Genomic DNA, 19884 nt, shown 5'->3' with positions numbered 1-19884 from the left:
ACAAAATTACTGTTGGTGAGCATAAGATACTTCTTTCAAAAACATTCTTACTGAATCTAAAGTTTTGAACGGTATAGTATATATGATAGTTGACCGTAGATGATCGTCAATGTGAGCACAATGATCAAACACGTCCATCTAGCGCATGCTTGTATAGAAAACAATGGAAAAGCAGTGTTCTGTGTGAATGGCCCCTTCAAGATCCTTTTGTAAATTGGACTGATCCAGCTCTTGGGTTACTCAATGATCTTGTTGCAGTGGAGGAGCAGAAGTTTAGGGGAAGTTAATCTGTACGTTTCGGTCTGTTTCTCAAACAAAACTAGATGACTTCAGAAGAGCTCGAAAGCTTCTGCCTCCATTTATTGCAATAATATGCAGAAGCGCGACCAGTACATTCCTTAAAAACAAGTTGGTGAGTACATGACATAATTTTCCTTCTTGGGTGAATTATTTCTTAAAATGTATAAAACTACACAGATTATTACATCACAATACTTGCAACATGTCCTGCAAAGGTGATGCAGTGGAGCATGCGACTCAGACTTCAAACTGCTGAAGATGGACTATGATGTGCAGAATATGAAGTAAATCCTGATTTATGCTTTTGCCCTTTATCCGAGAGCATGTTAATAGCAGTAAATCTCCTGTCATGTCTAGAGGGAACTGTCTACAATGCAAAAAAAAAAAATCTGAAAGGTTTTTGCAAATCATATCAGAGTTGGCCATTATAGACAAACATGCATCAATACGAATATGACTGTTTAGAATATTAACCTAGAGAAAAACACATTTTATAACCTCTCAGTCATTGTTATATTAGGACTTCACATAGAAAGCTTTGATTTAAAACGACAATAAACACTCTAAAATGATGTAAACAGTCATTGTCTAACACAACGTTCACACAACAGCAGAATTGACAGTCCTGTATGGTCCCGTTCACACAGTTCAGTTATTAGAGTGACAATAGAATTCAATAATTCAACTCACACCAGTCATTTTTTGTTGTTGTTGTACTGTCAGTAGAAGAACCATACTGAACAACTAGTTGTAATGTCATACAGTGCAACATAGTTCACAATTTTGTGTCTAAGGGGCCATTCTCAGAGAAAGTGTTTTTTAAATTCTACTGGGTTACTTTTTTCATTGTGATCTATTCTACACAGAAGACTTTTTACGTTCTTGTCTAGCATCTATTTCAGCGTATCACGCATGACACGGCCGCTAGAGTTAAAAGAAGTTTAAGGTTTAAAAAATGCATCTCAAGACCTTGTTTTTTTTTTTTTTTCACTGTCCTGCGTCTAGGTTTTTTTAACTGCAAAATTGCATTCTGTCTGAATGCTTTTGTGTAAAACAAGTCTTTATTAATCCATAATCTGCCACTGTAATCATAAGTGTGTATAAAAATGATAAAGTGCTTGTGGTTTTATCCGCCTCTTAGAAACTAAAGTGTTACGGATATATAATTTTTATACATTTATATAACATAAATGTAATATTAAAAGAGTATATAATAACATATAACAATATATAGGCCAAAAAATGCAACAAACACTGACTTTGTAATGTAGCCTATGCTTGAAACTGCAACTTTGTATTGAAAAACATGTGAACAATGATTTCAAGCTGTCTTTATTGCATGATAATCCCATGCATCCAATTCAATTCTACCTCCAAAAGGGAATTGTCACTCATCATTTGGAGCCAAATGTTTTGACAATACGTGTCCTTTATGAGTCAACAGTGGAGTCATGTAAAGGACATTTGAGTTTGCATTGGCTGCATTATTGTGTCCCTCTTGTGTGTGAAGTGTCTCTGTGCCTGAAGAGGCCTCAGGGCTGAAACACAGTCCCAACCCCTCCTACCCCTTATTCCCCACATCCCACTATCCCCATGGCTCGGCCTGCAGTGTTTTTGTGTTGCGATGACAGGCCTGCGTCTCCCAGGAGGGCCACCCCCCAACCTGTACCCCCACGCTCAGGTACCAGGCAGCATTTCCTTCTCTCTTTTGGCGCCTTCCCGCATCGGTTCGAACATCCCTCTCTGATCTCTGGTATCTCTCTGTGGACTATGAGGACACTCTCACTCGCTCGCTCGCTCTCCGTTTCTCTCTGTATTGTGTCCTCTCCTTCTCTCTTGTGGCTTTTTATTCATTCAAATTTTTTCCTCTTTTCAGTTCGCCGTCTTTGTCTCGCTCTTTCCTTGTTTTCTCCTTTTCTCCGTTCTCCCCAAACTCCCCAGTGGGACCCCTGTTTTCCCTCTCAAAGATGCCTTTCAGCTCTCCTCTCCCCCTCCATCCCTGCTCATGGGAAGAGCTGGAGACGATCTGCTACATTTATTAATTTATTTATTTGGTTTGGGCTGAGGTAGATCCTGCATGTATTAGTCTTTATCTTAAGGTATAATATGAAATGTTTTTGAGCAGGTATCTGTGCAGTAAAGATAAAGAACATATGCACGGATGCTTATAAACTATATTTACAATATTATATATGAATATGCAAACTATATAATAATAATATTATATAGTATTATGTACTAATATACGATTTACATAATATTACTATTAGTTTGTATTAATACAAACTATATAATATTCATCTTATATAGTATTATGTATTAATATACAAATTTTTTTTTACTCACCACATTATATGATCTTTGGTATCCACATTCTTTTTATTGCCCTTTTTTGTACACCCACAGTTTTCTTATATGTGACCATTTATATTTCTTCCAATGATTTTTAAGAGAAACAAGGCGCTACTTAAATGACACAAAACTGCGAACTGAAAGGGCAACCACTGAGAAATATAAATTTTCCTCTGGGTGTTTAGTACTCATGCTCTGATGTGTCAGCTTTATAAGTGCCATATAAAAATAATCAGCTCACTCATTAACACTGGAAGAGGCTGATTTGCTCTATAGAGTTTCTGTCAGCGAATGTCAACAATGACAAGTGGAGAGAGATGCGCACACACCTCTGTTCAAATTGTCATCTATCACTCATTCCTGTGCATTAGCTTCCAGACAGTCTTCCCCTGGGATGTGTGACGAAGAGAGAGTGAGAAGAGTGACAGAAGGAGAGAAACACACAGTAAGAGAGAAAGAGAGAGAGAGAATGAGAAGGGGACATAAGTAATCCTTCACTTGTGATGTTTAATGTTCAAAGAGGGCTTTGTTTGCTAAGTGCCTCACTGCAGGGTGTGGACTGAAGGTTTGGGGCGAGGGGGGTGGCCATGTCTCTCAATAATCCATTAGCTAATGGCTATCCAAAGCTCTGCCATCTTAATTCCACATGGCAACTGGCTGAACAAAAATACGGACATAAAACTGATAATTAGCGACTCTAAAACACTGAGACATTAGCAACCAGGTGGCAATTCAATGAATTCAAAGATCAGACTTATATATATAGACCTCTATTATCATTCTAAAAATCATCATCGCATGTCACAAGCTGATTGGACTCCTGCAGCCAATGAGATTGGTTCCTCAACATTTAAATAGTCAGGTAAATTGTTTGCTGTAAGATATTCCTGCGATGTGCTATCAAAATTGTTCTGAAACCCTCCATCTTCCCCAGCTCCACCTGCATCTGCTATGGACTTTACGTATGTCTATTTATGCAGCAGCAGCAACATGTCTTACATGCTCACAACATTGTGTCTGTATATCTTTCATACTTGCTCCACAGCAGCAGTAGCAGATCTAAGGCCTTATTTATAAAAAGTGTGTACGCACTGATTTGATCTTAGAGTGTCGTACGCTAAAATCCACGCCAAAGTTCGTATTTATAAAAAATGGCCTTTGACGTGCAAGTGCTTAAAGCAGACGTACACACTTGTGGCAGAGAGTTGGAGTACTGAAGGTATTTGAAAGTCAATTTTCAAATAAAAGCAATTGTTGCCGCTCAACATTATCAAGTAAAGGATTTGGACGTTGTTATATGTTAATGACATTAAAACTCAAATTTCAAGATCATTTGAGATTTATACATTTCACTTCTGGAAGAGAGGCGTATGCACGTTTTTTATGCGTATGTCGGTTCTCTAAATCACACACACGCACATTTGATAAATTATCACAAGATCAAATGTAGGACACTTTCTATGCAACATTTCATAAATGAGGCCCCTATACCAAGACCAAATACATTAACATAGCTATATTCAATAACATGTTAAAACTATTCAGAGAGTTGTCATGATTTAAGTTTTTTTATTTGCCAGTCTTTTAGTTTTACTTCAAGGAGCTATTGCTACTTGATCTAACATATTTCAAAATTATTCTTTGCATAATATATATAGGTGTATTCACCCACATTACATACAAGTTTTGATTAATAAAACAGTTAATTTAAATGCCCTCACATAAATCACATTTTTACATGACAAAACATTTTTATGGTGCATCATAAATTATAATCGACATAATTATAATATACTCTTTCCGCTCATTTGTGGTCTTCTCTTTATTTGAGCAAACAGACAACTAAGGATTCAGGGCTTAAAACACCAGTGACTCCCACTGAAACAACAGGCCGTGTTTTGATTTAATGGCTAATGATATTAACGATTCAAACTTGCATTTCACTAATGTTTCAGGGTCATGTGACGCTCTCTTTCAAGCCCTGTGCTGAGGTGGAGTTTGCCCTCATGCAATCGGGTCAGCAGAATCCTGTCAGTGACTTTTACAAGCTAATCAGATCAAGAGCATCTTAAATTAAATATGCAAAGTAAAAAAAAAAGAAGAGATTAATTTTTGCTGATGACTGTAAATGCAAATGATGAGTCAATTAAATGCAATGCACAGTTCAATTAATAAGTTGAGGAGCCCATCATTAACATGTTTTCCTACATTCATTATGCTTTCAGGTATATAATAATTTAATGAATGGGGCTAATTAAAATGTGCTACTTTAAGGGGAATTGGCGGGTTGGGGTAGAAGGAAAGTGGGCTGGGCCCAAGGAGAGATCGCTCCCCGGAGATAACAAACAATCAGACATCTGTTGGCGATAAGATGGCACAAAAATAACACGCTGGGTTATGTTTATCACGTCTATGATACCATGCCCCCAAAACACCTGCTTCTGGAAGAAAAGCTCAAGGAAGACAAAAAAAGATCACAGACAAGAAGTAACTTTAATTTAATATTGTGAACTTTGAAAAGTTATTTTACAGCTTTCATCAAAAATGATAACAATCTATACAGTAGTTTTTGTCTTGAGTTTTCCTATCAACAGAACGGTTCAGTGTGTATCCAGTCAAAAAACAACAAAAAAACAAAAAGAATAGGAGGCTGAAAAAAAGGAGACCATCTTTTTGGTTCGAGTCTTGTGTCCTACAAATGCTTGTCGTTTTATAATAAGCTGACAAAGTAACCAATGTGTAACTGCCACATATGGAAAGAAAAACATCATGAAAGCTCAATCATTTCTGATAAAAAGTCCTCACACAAACCCCAAATCAGCATATTAAAAGCCATTTTCTGTTAGATGGCAGAGTGCAGACACACATTACAGGAGACAGCACTTAAACCATTCATAAGAGCCCTGAAGGCCGATCATCGAGGGCCGATTCGGCTGACAGTAGATTTAGACACAGCGTTACGGACTGGGACGTCAGCTCTGGGGGCAAGGCGCTGTGCTCTGATATCGAGTCACTTTGCTCAGGGCGAGAAATACGTGAACAGTACCTTACAGAGTGCTGCACGAACAACACACCACGACCCAGAACATGCAGGTTCACATGCACCTCCAGCTAAAGTGAACGTCCCCTCCGAGTGACACTGTAGAATATGGCTTTGAGCTTCTCCCCCTCTCGTGAACCACGCAGCAGACATAAACGGATGAAAAAAAGGCAGACTTTTGCTTTAAATTAATGAGAAAGTGCAACCCATCCCACCAGCAACACATAAAATATGAATCATATAATCTCTCTTTATATTCCTTCACGTTCCCTATCATTTCCCTTCATAAACAAACAACAGAAAAAGGACAAATAATTCATTTAACCCTCCTCGCTTTAGGTAAAACAGACCGATTTGTGCTTTTTTCCCCGGAAAGAAATCCCTTTAGGAATTCTGTGGCTACTGGTATTGGTGATGGTGGTTGTGAAGTCTGTACAAGTGATTGTACGCTTATGGGTTTGCATTGTTAAGGCATCTATACTCCTGGTACTGATAAGCGTGAGAGAGAGAAAATGGAATAGACAGATTTATAAGCAGGCATAAATAATCAGATAAATAAAAGACGAAAGAAAAGACGAAAAAGAACGTAGATCAAAACTTCGTCAAAAACGTCCTCCAAGGTTTGACACGCAAAATAAAACCATCACTCTCAGAGAAGAGCCCATGCATATTATTACAATAGTACAGGTTCTGTAAGCCTTTAAAGAAAAAGATATAGATTTATATATTCATCATTTATATATTTATATATATATATCATTTGTTAAAAAAAAAAAAAAAAAAAATCTACATAACTAAATGCTGTGAGATGCTACTTTTTTGCCTTATATAAAAAAATTCCAAAAGGAAAACAATTGCTTTTTAACTTACAAATTATACAAAAATAGACAATGGCTTTTTTATGAATGGAACTTAAAAAATTGGAAGCTTGACATGATACAAACATGGACCTAAATGCAGACAAAAACATTGACAATAAAGACAAGGCCGGTGTTGAAAGCGAACATATGGACAAATAATCACTAAAAACCTTCCACAATCAAAGTGACGTTGGGGAGAAAAGAATATACAAAATCTGGATATACATACATTATTTATATGGATATTTTACAGAGACTCCCCTCTTTTTTGTCCAGAATCCTTGATTTGTGTTTGCTGAAGTTTGAGAGATTTTGTGTAACTTGTGAAATGAACCGATCATCAGTTTTATTATGAGCTGCCTTAAGCCATTCTGAGATAAATACAAATAAAACAAAGACTTTGGCAACAGAAAGTATATGTACAAAAATAGACGACTACCAAAGTTAGTCAATCAAACTGCTGTATGTTGGGTGTTTGACACATTTGGAAAGCATTCTTCATACAGTGCTGTCTAAACATGAAAATACTTTGCTAATTCAAGTCATGTCCCCAAAAAAACAAGCCAAAGAAACACACAAAGAGAAAAAAGAAAAACGGGTTGTTCTAACAGTCGGCTCTGAAAAAGTATTCCTCTTGCACTTCATTTAACCTGTCCTATATCCTTCACTCGTGAACACAGCAAACCAAACACGGTCAAATTTATATAATCACAGTTTCATTTTTTCATAGACAAAGCAAAAAGAAAAAGAAAAGAAAAAAATATCATCACATTCTTTGAGCACATAAAATTCAACATTTTTTTAAATGAAATGGCATGGCAACTGAGGGCGTTTTCCTGCAGTCCATCTGTTTACTGCATATCTCTGCTCTATTTAGCAGCAAATATTTGCATGAACATAAATACTGATTTGTTGTGGTAATTAAGTCGCTTTTTCTTCTCTTTGAGGACGGATCTGGACATTGAAAAATTACAGCATGACAGCATTTAATAACTCTTAAATAACTTTCCTACATCATAGCCATCCAAACCGGCTGGTACCCAGATGCTTCATATGACTCTTCACAAAAAATTACAACAGGGAAGTGAGTATGGCGCTACTATTTCATTTAGTAAGAAAACAAATAAGATTATGGCAAACTATTTGTTGGCTTCTCTCTGGGACAAAAAAACCCCCCCTCCCCTCTTCTTGCAGTTGGCCTAAATGTTCTCATTTGGATTTTGCACTAATGTGTCTGTTAGTATAAAAACTGGTCAGTATTAACAGAGATCTGTGCCGTTGCCAGTCACTGTTCTCAGGAACATTACGGATTCACCCGCTCCTAAAGTGTCATGTTTGTGTGATACAGTCTGTAAAAAAGGCATGTGATCATTGAATTCATCAAAATGAATATGAATAAAATGAAAAAGAAATCCATCCCTCCTTTATGCATGAGTAAAACACAGGGGGGGAAAGTCCTTCTGTAGAGCAGTCCGGAAATTAGCTTAAAAACAAAAGCAAACAAACACTTTCTTCCCATAAAATGAGATTCCTTTGTCAAAAGGCCTGAGTTTTAAAAGTTCAGTTTTCATGTCTCCTCCACCAGAAATTGCCTTCAGCTCAGACCGTAGAGTCTCTGGCGAGAGCTGAAATCAAATGTGCCTCTTCAGCAGCCCAGGAGCCCCTACATGGGAGGAACAATCATCCCTGGGATCACTAGTCATGAGAGAGAGAGAGAGAGAGAGAGAGAGAGAGAGAGAGAGAGAGAGAGAGAGAGAGAGAGAGAGAGGGAGAGAGGGAGAGAGAGAGAGAGAGAGAGAGAGAGAGGGTAAGACATGGTTTCATATGTCATGTGTTATTCAAACGATATAAACAAATAAGACTGTTTTCTTGTGTTACAGTCAATCTGGCACAAAGAGAGAAAGAAAGAAAGGGCGTTTGAAATACTGTACTGCTCTGTGCTGACTTCACAATATGTCTTATTACAATAAGTTCAGTGTTATTTTTTATACACAATTATAGTTTATTAATATTTTACATTTTGAGCTTCATTTTAATTTAAATTATTTTTTTTAATAATTGTTAATGGGTTTTTTTAAATTCAGTTTTCATTTGTTCAGTTTTACTTTTATTTCTAGTAATTTTAGTGCTTCAACTTATCAAACATATTTCAGTTACTTCAGTAGAAAATGTCTCATTTTTATTCAGTTTTGTTTAGTTAAAGTATTAGTTGACAGTTTGGCTTTAGGCCAAACAAGCACAGAAAATTTGGACCAAGTCATGTGACCCACATACTGCAAACTGACTCAACTATGATAATGATAACACTATTGGATGAAAAATTATTTCTCATGCCTCCTACAAGAGGACTAAATAGTATGCAACATTCACAACAGGATACATGTTTAAGGGTTAAGTAAATCGTTCAGTCATGAAACTCTAACCAAGCACTGATAGGTCCACTGTGGCATTAGCCAACCAGACGTACTTCCTAATCCATGTAACCATATATATTCAAACCTGAGCTTGTGATCGCCCTGCAGCGCCATTATGAAATGTTCTGTTTAACCCTCCTCCTCCCCTGCACCACCTGTAAAGATCTGCTTTTTTAAAAAATATTCTTACAGCATCTTTTATGTATGTTATTTTAATTCTTGTATTAGCTCAGCATCAGCGTAGCAGATCTCGTCTTCCAAAATCAAGCATATGTTCATTCCATCCCCAAGCCAATAATTGCTGGTTAAATAATTCACTCCGAGAGTTTGAAATCAGTCCGTGATTGAAATAGTTTTAGTGAACGATTATAACCCCGATACGGTTACTGAGATGTTGTGCAACAGTTTTAAAGTAAATCTATGCTAAGAAATGGAGGAGTTTAAAGAAAAAGCACATGGATCACATCTAAACAACCGGGTAGAAATATGGCTTCAATCAGCTGAAGGAGGGACAGAGAGACTAAACGAATGCAGAAGCATATCCCATAATTCACTGTGCTTTCGATCACACTGAAGCTGTACATTAATCAGAAGGATGTACAATTCCCTGCGAGTGGGTGAGGATAATCTTTATTCTGTATGATCCACCTAAGGTTGCAGGTCGTCCGTGTTTAATTGGAGTCATTGTCAGGATAAATAGTGACTTGCTTTACAGGCTGTATATCAGTCTCCCCATCAGGGAGCCATTATATGAACAATTCATCAATCCAATTAGTGATAACACTATAGGACGGCTTCGCAACGCATTAGCTAATGCTTCTCTCCCATGAGGACAAAGCTCCACGGGTTCGGAGGAGACGTTCAGGATATTCTTACAGTCGGAGGGACTTTTCATTTACATCAAGAGCGTAGAGGACAAACTTAGAGCGCTAAAAAGAGTATGCATGCAGTTGTTAGCTATTTATACTCTTAAAAATGACTTTCATTGGTGTAATCCAATCCAGTCATTTTAAATAATATATTTGACTTGAATAAAAACAGGTCATTTAAAGCGTTTTTTATTTGACGGTGTGTTTCGATGAGCGACTGAGTGTTTATTCCATGTGCCTATGGGGACCGACGCACATTCGAGACAAATTACAAACAAACAGCTATGCTAATACAAAGTGCATGCAGAGTATACATAGTCCGACCCAAATTAACGTGCTGCCAACACTTAAACAAAAATAGCTTGAGCTTAGATAAATAATTTTTGTTCTCAAACACTAAACAATGTTCAGTCAAACATTCGTATCGCTTCTATTCATTATTGGCCAAGAGGAAGGAAGTCCCATGAGCACCGAGCGGGGTTTCTCTCTCCATCGCTCTCCACATTCAGCAGGCCACATCACCGCACCAGATTTTTCATGTAACATATTGGCTTCCTATTGATTTCCTCTCCCTGGTCCCTCATCTCTAATTCCTGGGTTATTTCCTGAGTGTCTCTGCCTCATTTGAAATGGAAAAGAAATGAGTGGTGACCGACAATCGGTCATCGGGTCAGAGTGCTGAGTGCATATCAACATACGGAGAGGAAGCACTCCACGCTTGCAGATAAGAGATGTCTGCCTCAAACGCTCAATTACTTTAATATTGTCTCACTGTGGATGTCTAAATATTTCAGCTCAACACCCAGGGCCAAATGCTGCGCAGAGTAATTGTCATAAATCAGAGGAAGCTGATTGTGGCTTTGTTTCAGATAACAGTTAACATTTGTCTTTATAGATGTCACATGAGTGTTTTTATGTAGCCGGCTACAGCTGAAAACTAAAGAAATATCCAAGTATTTTCACCTCCAAAAAAAATTATAATAATAATAATTTTAATAGATATATTATTTTTAGGATCATTAAGATTTTGTTTGAACTGCACATTTTCATGAGTACATTTTCACCTTAGTATAAATAGTATACTCTATACACACACACACACACGTTTATTTTTTGTTTTATTTTATTAAACCAAATGCCCAGGTTAACTTTATTAATCTATTATTTTTTTATTACAGTGAAGATAATGGGATCGTGTTGCATTACAGTAATGCAAATGTATGGGGAACCATAATTCTTCTAAATAATATCAAAAATATTTTAATAAAAATGTGGGGTATTAATATCATCTGCACATTTCTTCTTGAGATTCGCCTTTTTGATTTTTATATATTTTTATACTGATGAACACTTGTATTCTACACTCCACAGCCACAAGCAAACTCTGAGGAGGACTTGACACAGGAAACAGGAAGTCAGACAGGAAACAAAACACATATGGCATGCCCTTCGAGACATGCAGCAGGCCCCTGGTGACCGAGCAGAAGTGAGGAGAATGAGGGAGGATGAAGGGAGAGAATGTTCTGACAGTCATGCTGATGGATGGCTTAATGGATAGAAAGAGAGGATGATGAAGAAAGAGTGTGAGACAGGTGTAACATACTTCAGGAGAAGGCCAGTCCCTGCAGGGAGCTGGCGGTGGAGTACTTGCTAGAGTCCACAAAAGATTGATCTACTGGAAGCAGAATGAGGAAGCAGGGGGAAGGGGAAGGGGAAGGAAGATGAAGGAAACAGAGAGAGAGAGAGTTATTATTTTTAAGTACAACGAGCAGAATTGGGTCAGAAAAGCAAATATAAAAACAGATTACCACAAGTTAGGGCAAACTGACAGCTGTCTAAGTGTTAGAAGGTTGTAGATCAGACACTCGAACGCTATTTCAAAACAAGTGAGCTGCATCACTGCCTGCATAGGCAGCTGCCTTTTAACTGGAATGGAACCTCATAAGTGACTATTTGGAAAGCTTTACATAGGCACAGATTCCTTGCGTCATATAAACATGGAAGACTTTTGAAAAAAGTATTTGGAACAAGAGCGATTAGAAATAATACTGCACAGCACACCATTTAAAAAGACTATGAAAACATTACATATAGAGATAGTACCATTCAAAAGTTTAGGGTCAGTAAGATTTTGTACATTTTTAAGAAATGATTCCTTTTTATTCAGCATGAAAACATTAAACTTATCAAAAGTGACAGTAAAGACAGATGGTTGCAAAAGATTTCAATTTCAAATAAATATATCAAAAAATGTATCACAGTTTCCACAAAAATATTAAGCAACAAAACTGATTTCAACATTGATAATAATAAGAAATGTCTCTTGAGTAGCAAATCAACATATTAGAATGATTTCTGAAGAATCATGTGACACAGAAGACTGGAATAATGATGCTGAAAATTCAGCTTTGCATTACAGGAATACATTTTACAATATCTAATAATATATATATATATTTTTTTTTTTAAATTAACTATTTAAAACTATTAATATTTCACAGTATTACCCGTTTTCCTGTATTTTTAATAAAATGAATGCAGCCTTGGTGAGCATAAGAATCCCCCCCCCCCCCCCCAAAAAAAAAATTTAAAACATCTTACTGACCCAAAACTTTATATACACAAAACCTAAATATGCAGCCTTCTCTTCATCACATTTGTGTATTTTAAGATTTAAACCTAATTTTTGACATTTGTGCTTGCGCTTTCTTGGATAGGTCAAGCTTTATATTCTGCTGCTCCACTCACCTTGGAGGCCGTTTCCGTTGGCACTGGTGCAGGTGGGGGGCGGCGAGGTCTGAGGCCGCACGACGGGAGCAAAAGCGCTCTTCTGTTTGACTGCAGACACCATGTTGGCCGGAGAGAAAGAGAATATGCCTGAGGAACTGCTGCAGTTGGAGGGAAGACTGGTGGAGGAGGCCATGGTGGGACTGGAAGGAACAACTGAGGGACAGGATTGAACGAAAGAGGGAAATGGGTTTAGGATAGGTCAGAGCAAACCTCGTAGTCCTAAAGTGTACACAACGAATAGGGACCGAATACAGACCCATGAAATGTTTGTGTAGTATAGGCCAATATTTACATAATGGGCACTGATGAAAATGTTAGAAGATTTTTTTTGGGGGGGTGGGGGGAAACAGTAGCCATTTTCAGCAAGTGTTAGAAAATGTGACAATTTCTATGTAATGTCAAAGGATTTGTATAGTATTCTTTGACTGCACAAGCTCCACAGATCAACATCTTCTCCTCTCAGAACAACATTAGCGCTGGTCCCTCCCCTGCCCCGTCTCTACCGCCTCTCCTTTTGTCTATTAATACCCTAAGAGCATTTTCCCCCTCAACGATTTTACAATTACTCCTGTCGTATTTCAGCTGCTCTCTTATATCCTGCTCTACTTTTATTGTTGTTATTATTCTACACTTAAATTTTATGGCACTTTTCCAAGTAAATTCTCCTGATAGTGTCATAATCCATTTATGAAGGCCTAACTAATCAATTAATGAAAATTGGAGCCCACAAAGCCTGCTCTCTCGCATTGATTGAAAGTGTCAGCGTGGAGTCAGTGAGCCTGTTAAAATACTTGTTAACATCTCGGAATCAAAGTACCGAAGTTGAATTGCTTCTCCTGCAATTAGTTTATTGATTTAATTAAGACGCTTTAATTTAGAAGCCGTGCGAGAAGATTGGTGTTATACGAATGGCTAAGCATTATAGACAGCATCTGATCAAGGCTGAAGAAAAGAGAGGCTGGGATTATTTTTTCTGCTCTTAAAGAGACACACACAATAATAGCTATGACTGTTGATCTATGTCTCTAGCCAAGGGGCACTTCATTTTTTTGGTGAGGGCTCCTGTGGCAGGACTGGCTCACTTGGTGGTCTGAGTGAAATATTATACAGGCATAAGATGTGTTAATGTTACTACAGTTTATGCTTAGCACGCAAGGACCCTTTTGGATGTTATATATACATACATACACTACAGTTCAAACATTTTTGAAAGAAGTCTCTTATGCTCACCAATGCTGCATTTATTTGATACAAAATACAGTAAATCAGAAATAATATATATATATATATACAGTATATACACACTATTCACTTATGTGAATGCTCATATTTATGCGCAAAAGGGTGCGAGTGGGTCAGTACTCACTGGCATAAGGAGAGTTGGCAGCAGAGCCGTTGAGGAAGTTGGGCGATCCTCCCAGCGTGGTCATGCCTGTGTTTCCGTATCCATTCATACTGGTAGAGACGGTACTGTAGCTACTCTGCTGGGGTGTTGTGCTGGGTACGTAACCGTGAGGAGATACACTGCTTGTGTTTCGACTGAACCCTGAAATCGGAAAACACACACCGGAATGAGAGGAGCCACACAACATAGAATATACAAAGACAGAATAAAGAAAGAAACAAACAGAATCAGCTCCTGATCACCACTGACTTTCAGTGTATGGAAAAGGACACTGTGAGCATTCTGCTAAACATCTCCTTTTTTGTTATACAGTAGGAAGAAAGTCATACAGGTTTGGAATGACATGAGGGTAAATACATGATGACACATTTCATTTTTGGGGTGAACTATTCCTTAAAAAACGATCTGTGTGTCAGTAGCATACGGAGGCAGAGAGGACAGAAGGAGGATATGGACTATAAATATACATCAGGACATTAAACGCTGACATGGGTGAAAGCAGCAGGAAGTTCTCGCTCCAGGAGTCCCCGCTGTCTGGTACAAAGGCAGCGCTCATCTCTGCTCTGCTTACTATTCATTCTCCCTCTCATCAGACGACTGATACATTACTGCTGACTTAACACAAATCATTCACTGTCACAGAGGCCAAGGAATGCTGAGGTAAAGGAGCCTGGAGGTTCAGGGCGCATTGCTGAACGGTTGTATCTGTCTGCATGCTGTCTATCTCGGTAGTTCTTACCCACTTCCCCATGCAGTAGACTACAGACTACTGTGGCACACTTTACTGGGACTGTACAGAATCACTCTTACATAGAAAGGAGGTGTGTTTGCGATGGAAAGATTGACAATGACTTATTATATACACTGCAGCAATATTTCAGCATATTTATCACCTGGTTAGACTGGTTTGAGGGAGTTTAGTGAATAAAACAGATGTTTGTGCTAAATTACCACATGTAAAAGTGAATTCTCTGTTTAACTGGTTAATCATATTCAATCACAGAAGCCTAGGATGGCCCAAATATCGTGAGGTTGTCAGATTGATGTCATCTCTGCTCACCCTGATTGGCTGCTTGTGTGGAATCGGACACATTGACAGCAAGCTGGCTGTGGAAGGAGTTGACACCCATCATGCCAGTATGGACTGAGCTGTTGGCCAGGCCTGGCAGCTGGTTGTGACCACGTGGGACGTTGTAAAGCGCCTCTGCAATATCTGCTGCTCTTTTCAGAATGATCTCCTGTCAGGATCAACAAAGAAATTAACCAAAGCCACGGTTAGAAGGATATTAGTTAGCCAACAACTGCCTGAAAAAAAAAAAAACACACTCTCCTTCCAATAATCATACAGTATGAATAAAGGTTTGACTAAATAAATAATAATACTATGTAAAACAATAATAATACTATGTAGCACAATAAAATGCATTAAATTATATATAATAACCAAATGAATACATAATATTTTTTAAAAATATACTAATAAATAGCGAAAATAATGCTTTTATAATATATTAAGAAACTATTTAAAAACCCAAAATATATCAATTTTACCACTGCACCTTATTATTTTTTATTTTAAAAGCTCACATAGGTTGCCTGTACATAGCTTAAACAATTACACATATGCACAGGCAACCTGTGTTGCCAACCTGTTCAAATAGGATCAAATGAATCAGAGAATTAGAGGGTCAATATATTGTTAATATATAGAAGTACAAAATATAGAAGTATAATTAAAATTTAAAAGAGGTTTGTTTATCTGCCAGTCAGTCCAGATAGGGAGCAAAGCACAGTTTGGGGTAGAGGGGAGTGGGGCTGAACATTTTGGTCTCATAATTCACCCTCATAAAGATGACAGGACCGTGTGGAGGTTGGGGGGATAGGGGTTCCTGAGAGAGAGTGGGTTGATGACTGAAGTCATGCTCCATCCACTGCCCAGCCTAAATAATTCAGCATCACTGCACTCATGCTCAGCTCAGCAATCGATGAGCATATGCCCTCACTCGCAGTTCATAACTGATCTAACATTGAAGATGCCCTTGTGGTCCTTCAAACCAATGAGAGCGAGCTCTGAAGGAATTGCGTTGGGGGATTTATGTTGAGGAAATATGTTAGGGAATATTAGAGAACGAGTCTACGGCCTTAAAGCTCTGAAATGGACTTAACTGGGAACAAATGCCTATCTGAAATGCTCTATTAAATCATTTACATGTGGAGGATTGTATTATTTACACTGATCCTGTATCACAATCTTAAACCTAATAAAACAATTTGCACTCTCTCGTGTGTTTGCACACTTGCCTAAAAGGATGCGCAGCATTTTTTTTCTTTCTTTATATGTAATTTATACACTTGCAGAGTTAAAAACATGTTTTTACATATGTGCGTTTCCAATCAGTTCTAAAATATTATAGTAAATTTAGTATACATTTCAGCCCCAAATTATTTATGAATTATTTATGGTTTCTCATTGAGGCCCTGTGCATCAAGAGTGTTTATGGTTTGTAGTGTTATCATGTTCACTTGAATCTTACCTGATTATTGTGTGGCATCCCATACAGAGCTTCCACCAAGTCTGCTGCCCTCTTCAGAATCACCTCCTATAAGACAGTTGTAGTTGTAAGTTGGCACTTAAGCTTTCCATTTCAAATGATATCAAACGCACAAAACATAATATAGACCACAGACAATATTCTAGTTTAAAACAATAATAAAAAATAAAACATACTTCAAGACATTATCTGAAACCAAGTCTTTAAAAACATGCCATTATTTTACGAAATTAAGGATGTTAAGGATTTTTAAAGAAAGATTTTTAGCCATGATTTAATTACCAAAACGTTAAATTTTTCTAGTATATTTGGTTACTTGACCGACACAAAGAGATTTACAGTACAATTACTACAGAATCAGTCCCTTCAGAAAAATATCAGGTTAAGTGCTTTGCTAAAGGGCACAATGGTAACAGGGGATCTTCAGTTCATAGATCGCCCCTGACAGGGTTTGAACGTGACCTTTGGATTGCTAGCCAATAGTCCTGACCACAACTCCCCTACACTACCATTTGCAGAGGGAAAATGTCTTAGAAAACACCTTACAGCCCCAGTACTTCATCTAGCACTTCCTACCAACAGTACTGCCACAGATTCCATGTATAATACATGAATACAAACACATTTAAAGCAACTACGTGCATGTTAGTACATGTAAACGACCGCTCCGCAGGAAGCATGGGCTACAGTAATGCTATTTTCCTTCCAGGTAATCGACTTTCACTTCCATAACCAAAAACCTATTTATTACCAACCTTTTCACACATTAAACATTTATTTACAGTGTTCTTTACACTGTGTATTCATTTCCTTGCTTCTCTTCTCTTCGTTTTTTTTTTTTTTAAACCCTGAAGCTCCAGTGGAACCCTTTTTAAAAGTTAATGTGCTGGTGCTGAGGAAATAAGCTCGCAGTGCGACAACCAGAAAATTGTTCTCACCCTCGGCGTGTAACCCTCGCTGCGAACAAGCCCCCGAGCATGTGTGCCTGCCTGCCAGCCGACATATTGCCTTTCAATCAGCCCCCTCCACCTCCCCCCGGCAGCCCCAGACGCAACACACAGACACGAACATGACGAGGGGGTCAGCAAAGCAATAAAGATTTTTAGTGCGCTGTCCAAGGTGCTAAATTCACTCAATAATGGGAGCTCTGGCACTGCGTTAACCCCTCGTTAGGGGTGCTTCGCGGGGGAGGCGCCCGTCTCCGTTCGCCCGGGCTCGGGCTGGGTGATTGAGAGAAGCGCGGGAGCCTGGGGAGGCCTAAAGTGGTGCTTTAGTATGGATGTGTGACTCCGATGGGCTCTCTTCTCCTTTACCCTCTTCTTCACGGGATGGAGGAAGAACATAAGGGATGGGAAGCATTAGTCCATGGCTTGGTCCCCTGCTGCACCGGCACTGTGTCATTTATCCAGTACACCTCTACACGCACCTCATAGTCTCTACTTCTCTCCCTTCCGCGCTCGCTCTCCTTTGTTAGAAGGTCTCATCCCTACCTATTGATCTCCCGTCATTACGATATTGGGGGGTGGGGGAGAAATCTGTTGAGAGGGCAAATCCAATAAGGAAGGGGCCAAAAGTTTGTCCAGATAAACAAATAAATGCTATTAGCAAGGGCTGTGTGCGGTGGCCCTGTGTCTGGAAGCAGAGCCCATTTCCTGGGCGAGTAGCAGGGCTTCCAGTAAGGGTCGAGCAGGGAGCCAGGAGCGGTAAACAGGAAAGAAACCTGATCTTGGATCTGTGCGTCTGTATAGCTGTCTATCAGTCAGAGCCATCATAACCCGGGCTCTTTCCTCCCCCTTCTCCACTCCTTCAGTACGGCTATGAGCTATGAGGACCCAATCTCCGTTTCGACCCATTTGGAGTGTCTTTAGCACCCTGACAGGTGTTTTCCAGCTTTGTTTTCCATCTCAGTGAAAGCTGAGATGTATAATATACACTCATAGTAATACATAAGCACGTATAAATGCGAATGTGTGCAACCAAACAACCCCAGGCATAGTGTTTCGAAGAAAATAATATCAAATAGCCACAGCGCAGCACCGTAAGGGCCAGCCTCCACATTAATGTGCGCCGGACATTGAATCTGTTCCTGTGTGTAAATTATGGTGGCTGGTAATATGATATACATTCATTAGGAAGGGGACTGCTGCAAAAAAATGAAATAAGGCCCGGGTCACATCTGGAATGTTAAGGCAATGGCGTCTGCACATTTACAAGGAAGCCAGGCCTGTAAAAACATGACAAATTTATTCCTGTGCTTGTTCATTTGCAATTTTATCATCTCCTAATGTTCTATTAGAGTAGTAATACCAGCGGGGTCACCATCGTCGCTCATGCGGAACGGAGCGGAGTGATGATGTCATACTTCCTGCTCTGCTCCCCTGACCTTATGGACTGCTGGTCTTGTGGAGGTTCTGATTTTATTAGCTTAACTGAGGTCCCTTACAGGTAGTGCTGTGCAGTCACAAACTCCTTACAAAATAAAAAAAAAAGCCTTTAGTCCACAGCATCTCATAATTGTTTCCAAAGCTGTCAAATGACTAAAAACTTTAATCGAATTAATTACACGATATGCAAATTGGTTAATCAAAATTAATTGCATTTAATTGCATAGCAATGTTTGCTGGTAAAGCACAGAGGACATTGCGTTATAGTAGTAAATTAGATTTTTAGGAGTTAATATACTGCTTATTGTTTTTCCATATAATCATTTCCTTGAATTACTCATAAAGTAGGAAAATGAAATATAATTTGTATGTTATTATACATTTAAAATATATAATAAATAATAACAATCATGATTATAAATATTATTTATAATATTAATCATTATTATGAATAGTATTAATCATTCCAAAATAAACATTACTTTGACAGCCTTATTGCAAATATTCAAAAACAAATTACAAGAATATAAGAACAGCTCATAGTATAAATGTTAGGGTGCACCAAATGTAAAACCAATCCAAGTGGGATGTACATATAATCTGTGCAAACTGACCACACAAACTCATATGCCTCTATCTGTTTGCAATAACTGTAAATGCTTGGCTCAAACAGTGACCACACCGGTGTGTAATGTCATGCTGTTTATACCCGCCAATGCTGCAATCCATTTTGATGAATGAAGGCTATCATATAGTGAGCCTTTCCTTATACTGACAATAATCCAATCTTCAGTTTCAAGCACACCATTTGTCGCTGATGTAAGAGATGAGATACTCCAACCATGAGTCAATACAACTGCGACGGTTCCCAGAACCAAGTGTTAGGTGTTAATCAGATAGAAAAGTGTCTTAACCGTA

General features: G+C 38.4%; 1 protein-coding gene across 6 annotated transcripts in view; it reads right to left on the bottom strand.

Annotated features, from left to right (window-relative positions):
* Positions 1 to 6870: 6870 nt before the first annotated feature.
* Positions 6871 to 19884, bottom strand: part of ebf1a (EBF transcription factor 1a) — a 132681-nt gene continuing 119667 nt past the window's right edge. For 2 of the 6 annotated variants that reach the window (XM_079629826.1, XM_079629830.1), the window contains 6 exons: positions 16565 to 16630; positions 15091 to 15268; positions 13992 to 14171; positions 12584 to 12778; positions 11439 to 11510; positions 6871 to 8247 (listed from right to left, as the gene is read on the bottom strand). In XM_079629826.1, coding sequence (XP_079485952.1) covers positions 11440 to 11510; positions 12584 to 12778; positions 13992 to 14171; positions 15091 to 15268; positions 16565 to 16630 — 690 coding nt within the window. In that variant the 3' untranslated portion in view covers positions 6871 to 8247; position 11439. The remainder of the gene's footprint in view (positions 8248 to 11438; positions 11511 to 12583; positions 12779 to 13991; positions 14172 to 15090; positions 15269 to 16564; positions 16631 to 19884) is intronic. The other 4 variants (XM_079629828.1, XM_079629831.1, XM_079629827.1 and 1 more) reach the window with 3 other exon arrangements.

The sequence above is a fragment of the Phoxinus phoxinus genome, assembly GCF_949152265.1.
Source record: "Phoxinus phoxinus genome assembly, chromosome: 12".
Lineage (NCBI taxonomy): Eukaryota > Metazoa > Chordata > Actinopteri > Cypriniformes > Leuciscidae > Phoxinus > Phoxinus phoxinus.
This window is presented reverse-complemented; position numbering and strand designations above follow the sequence as displayed.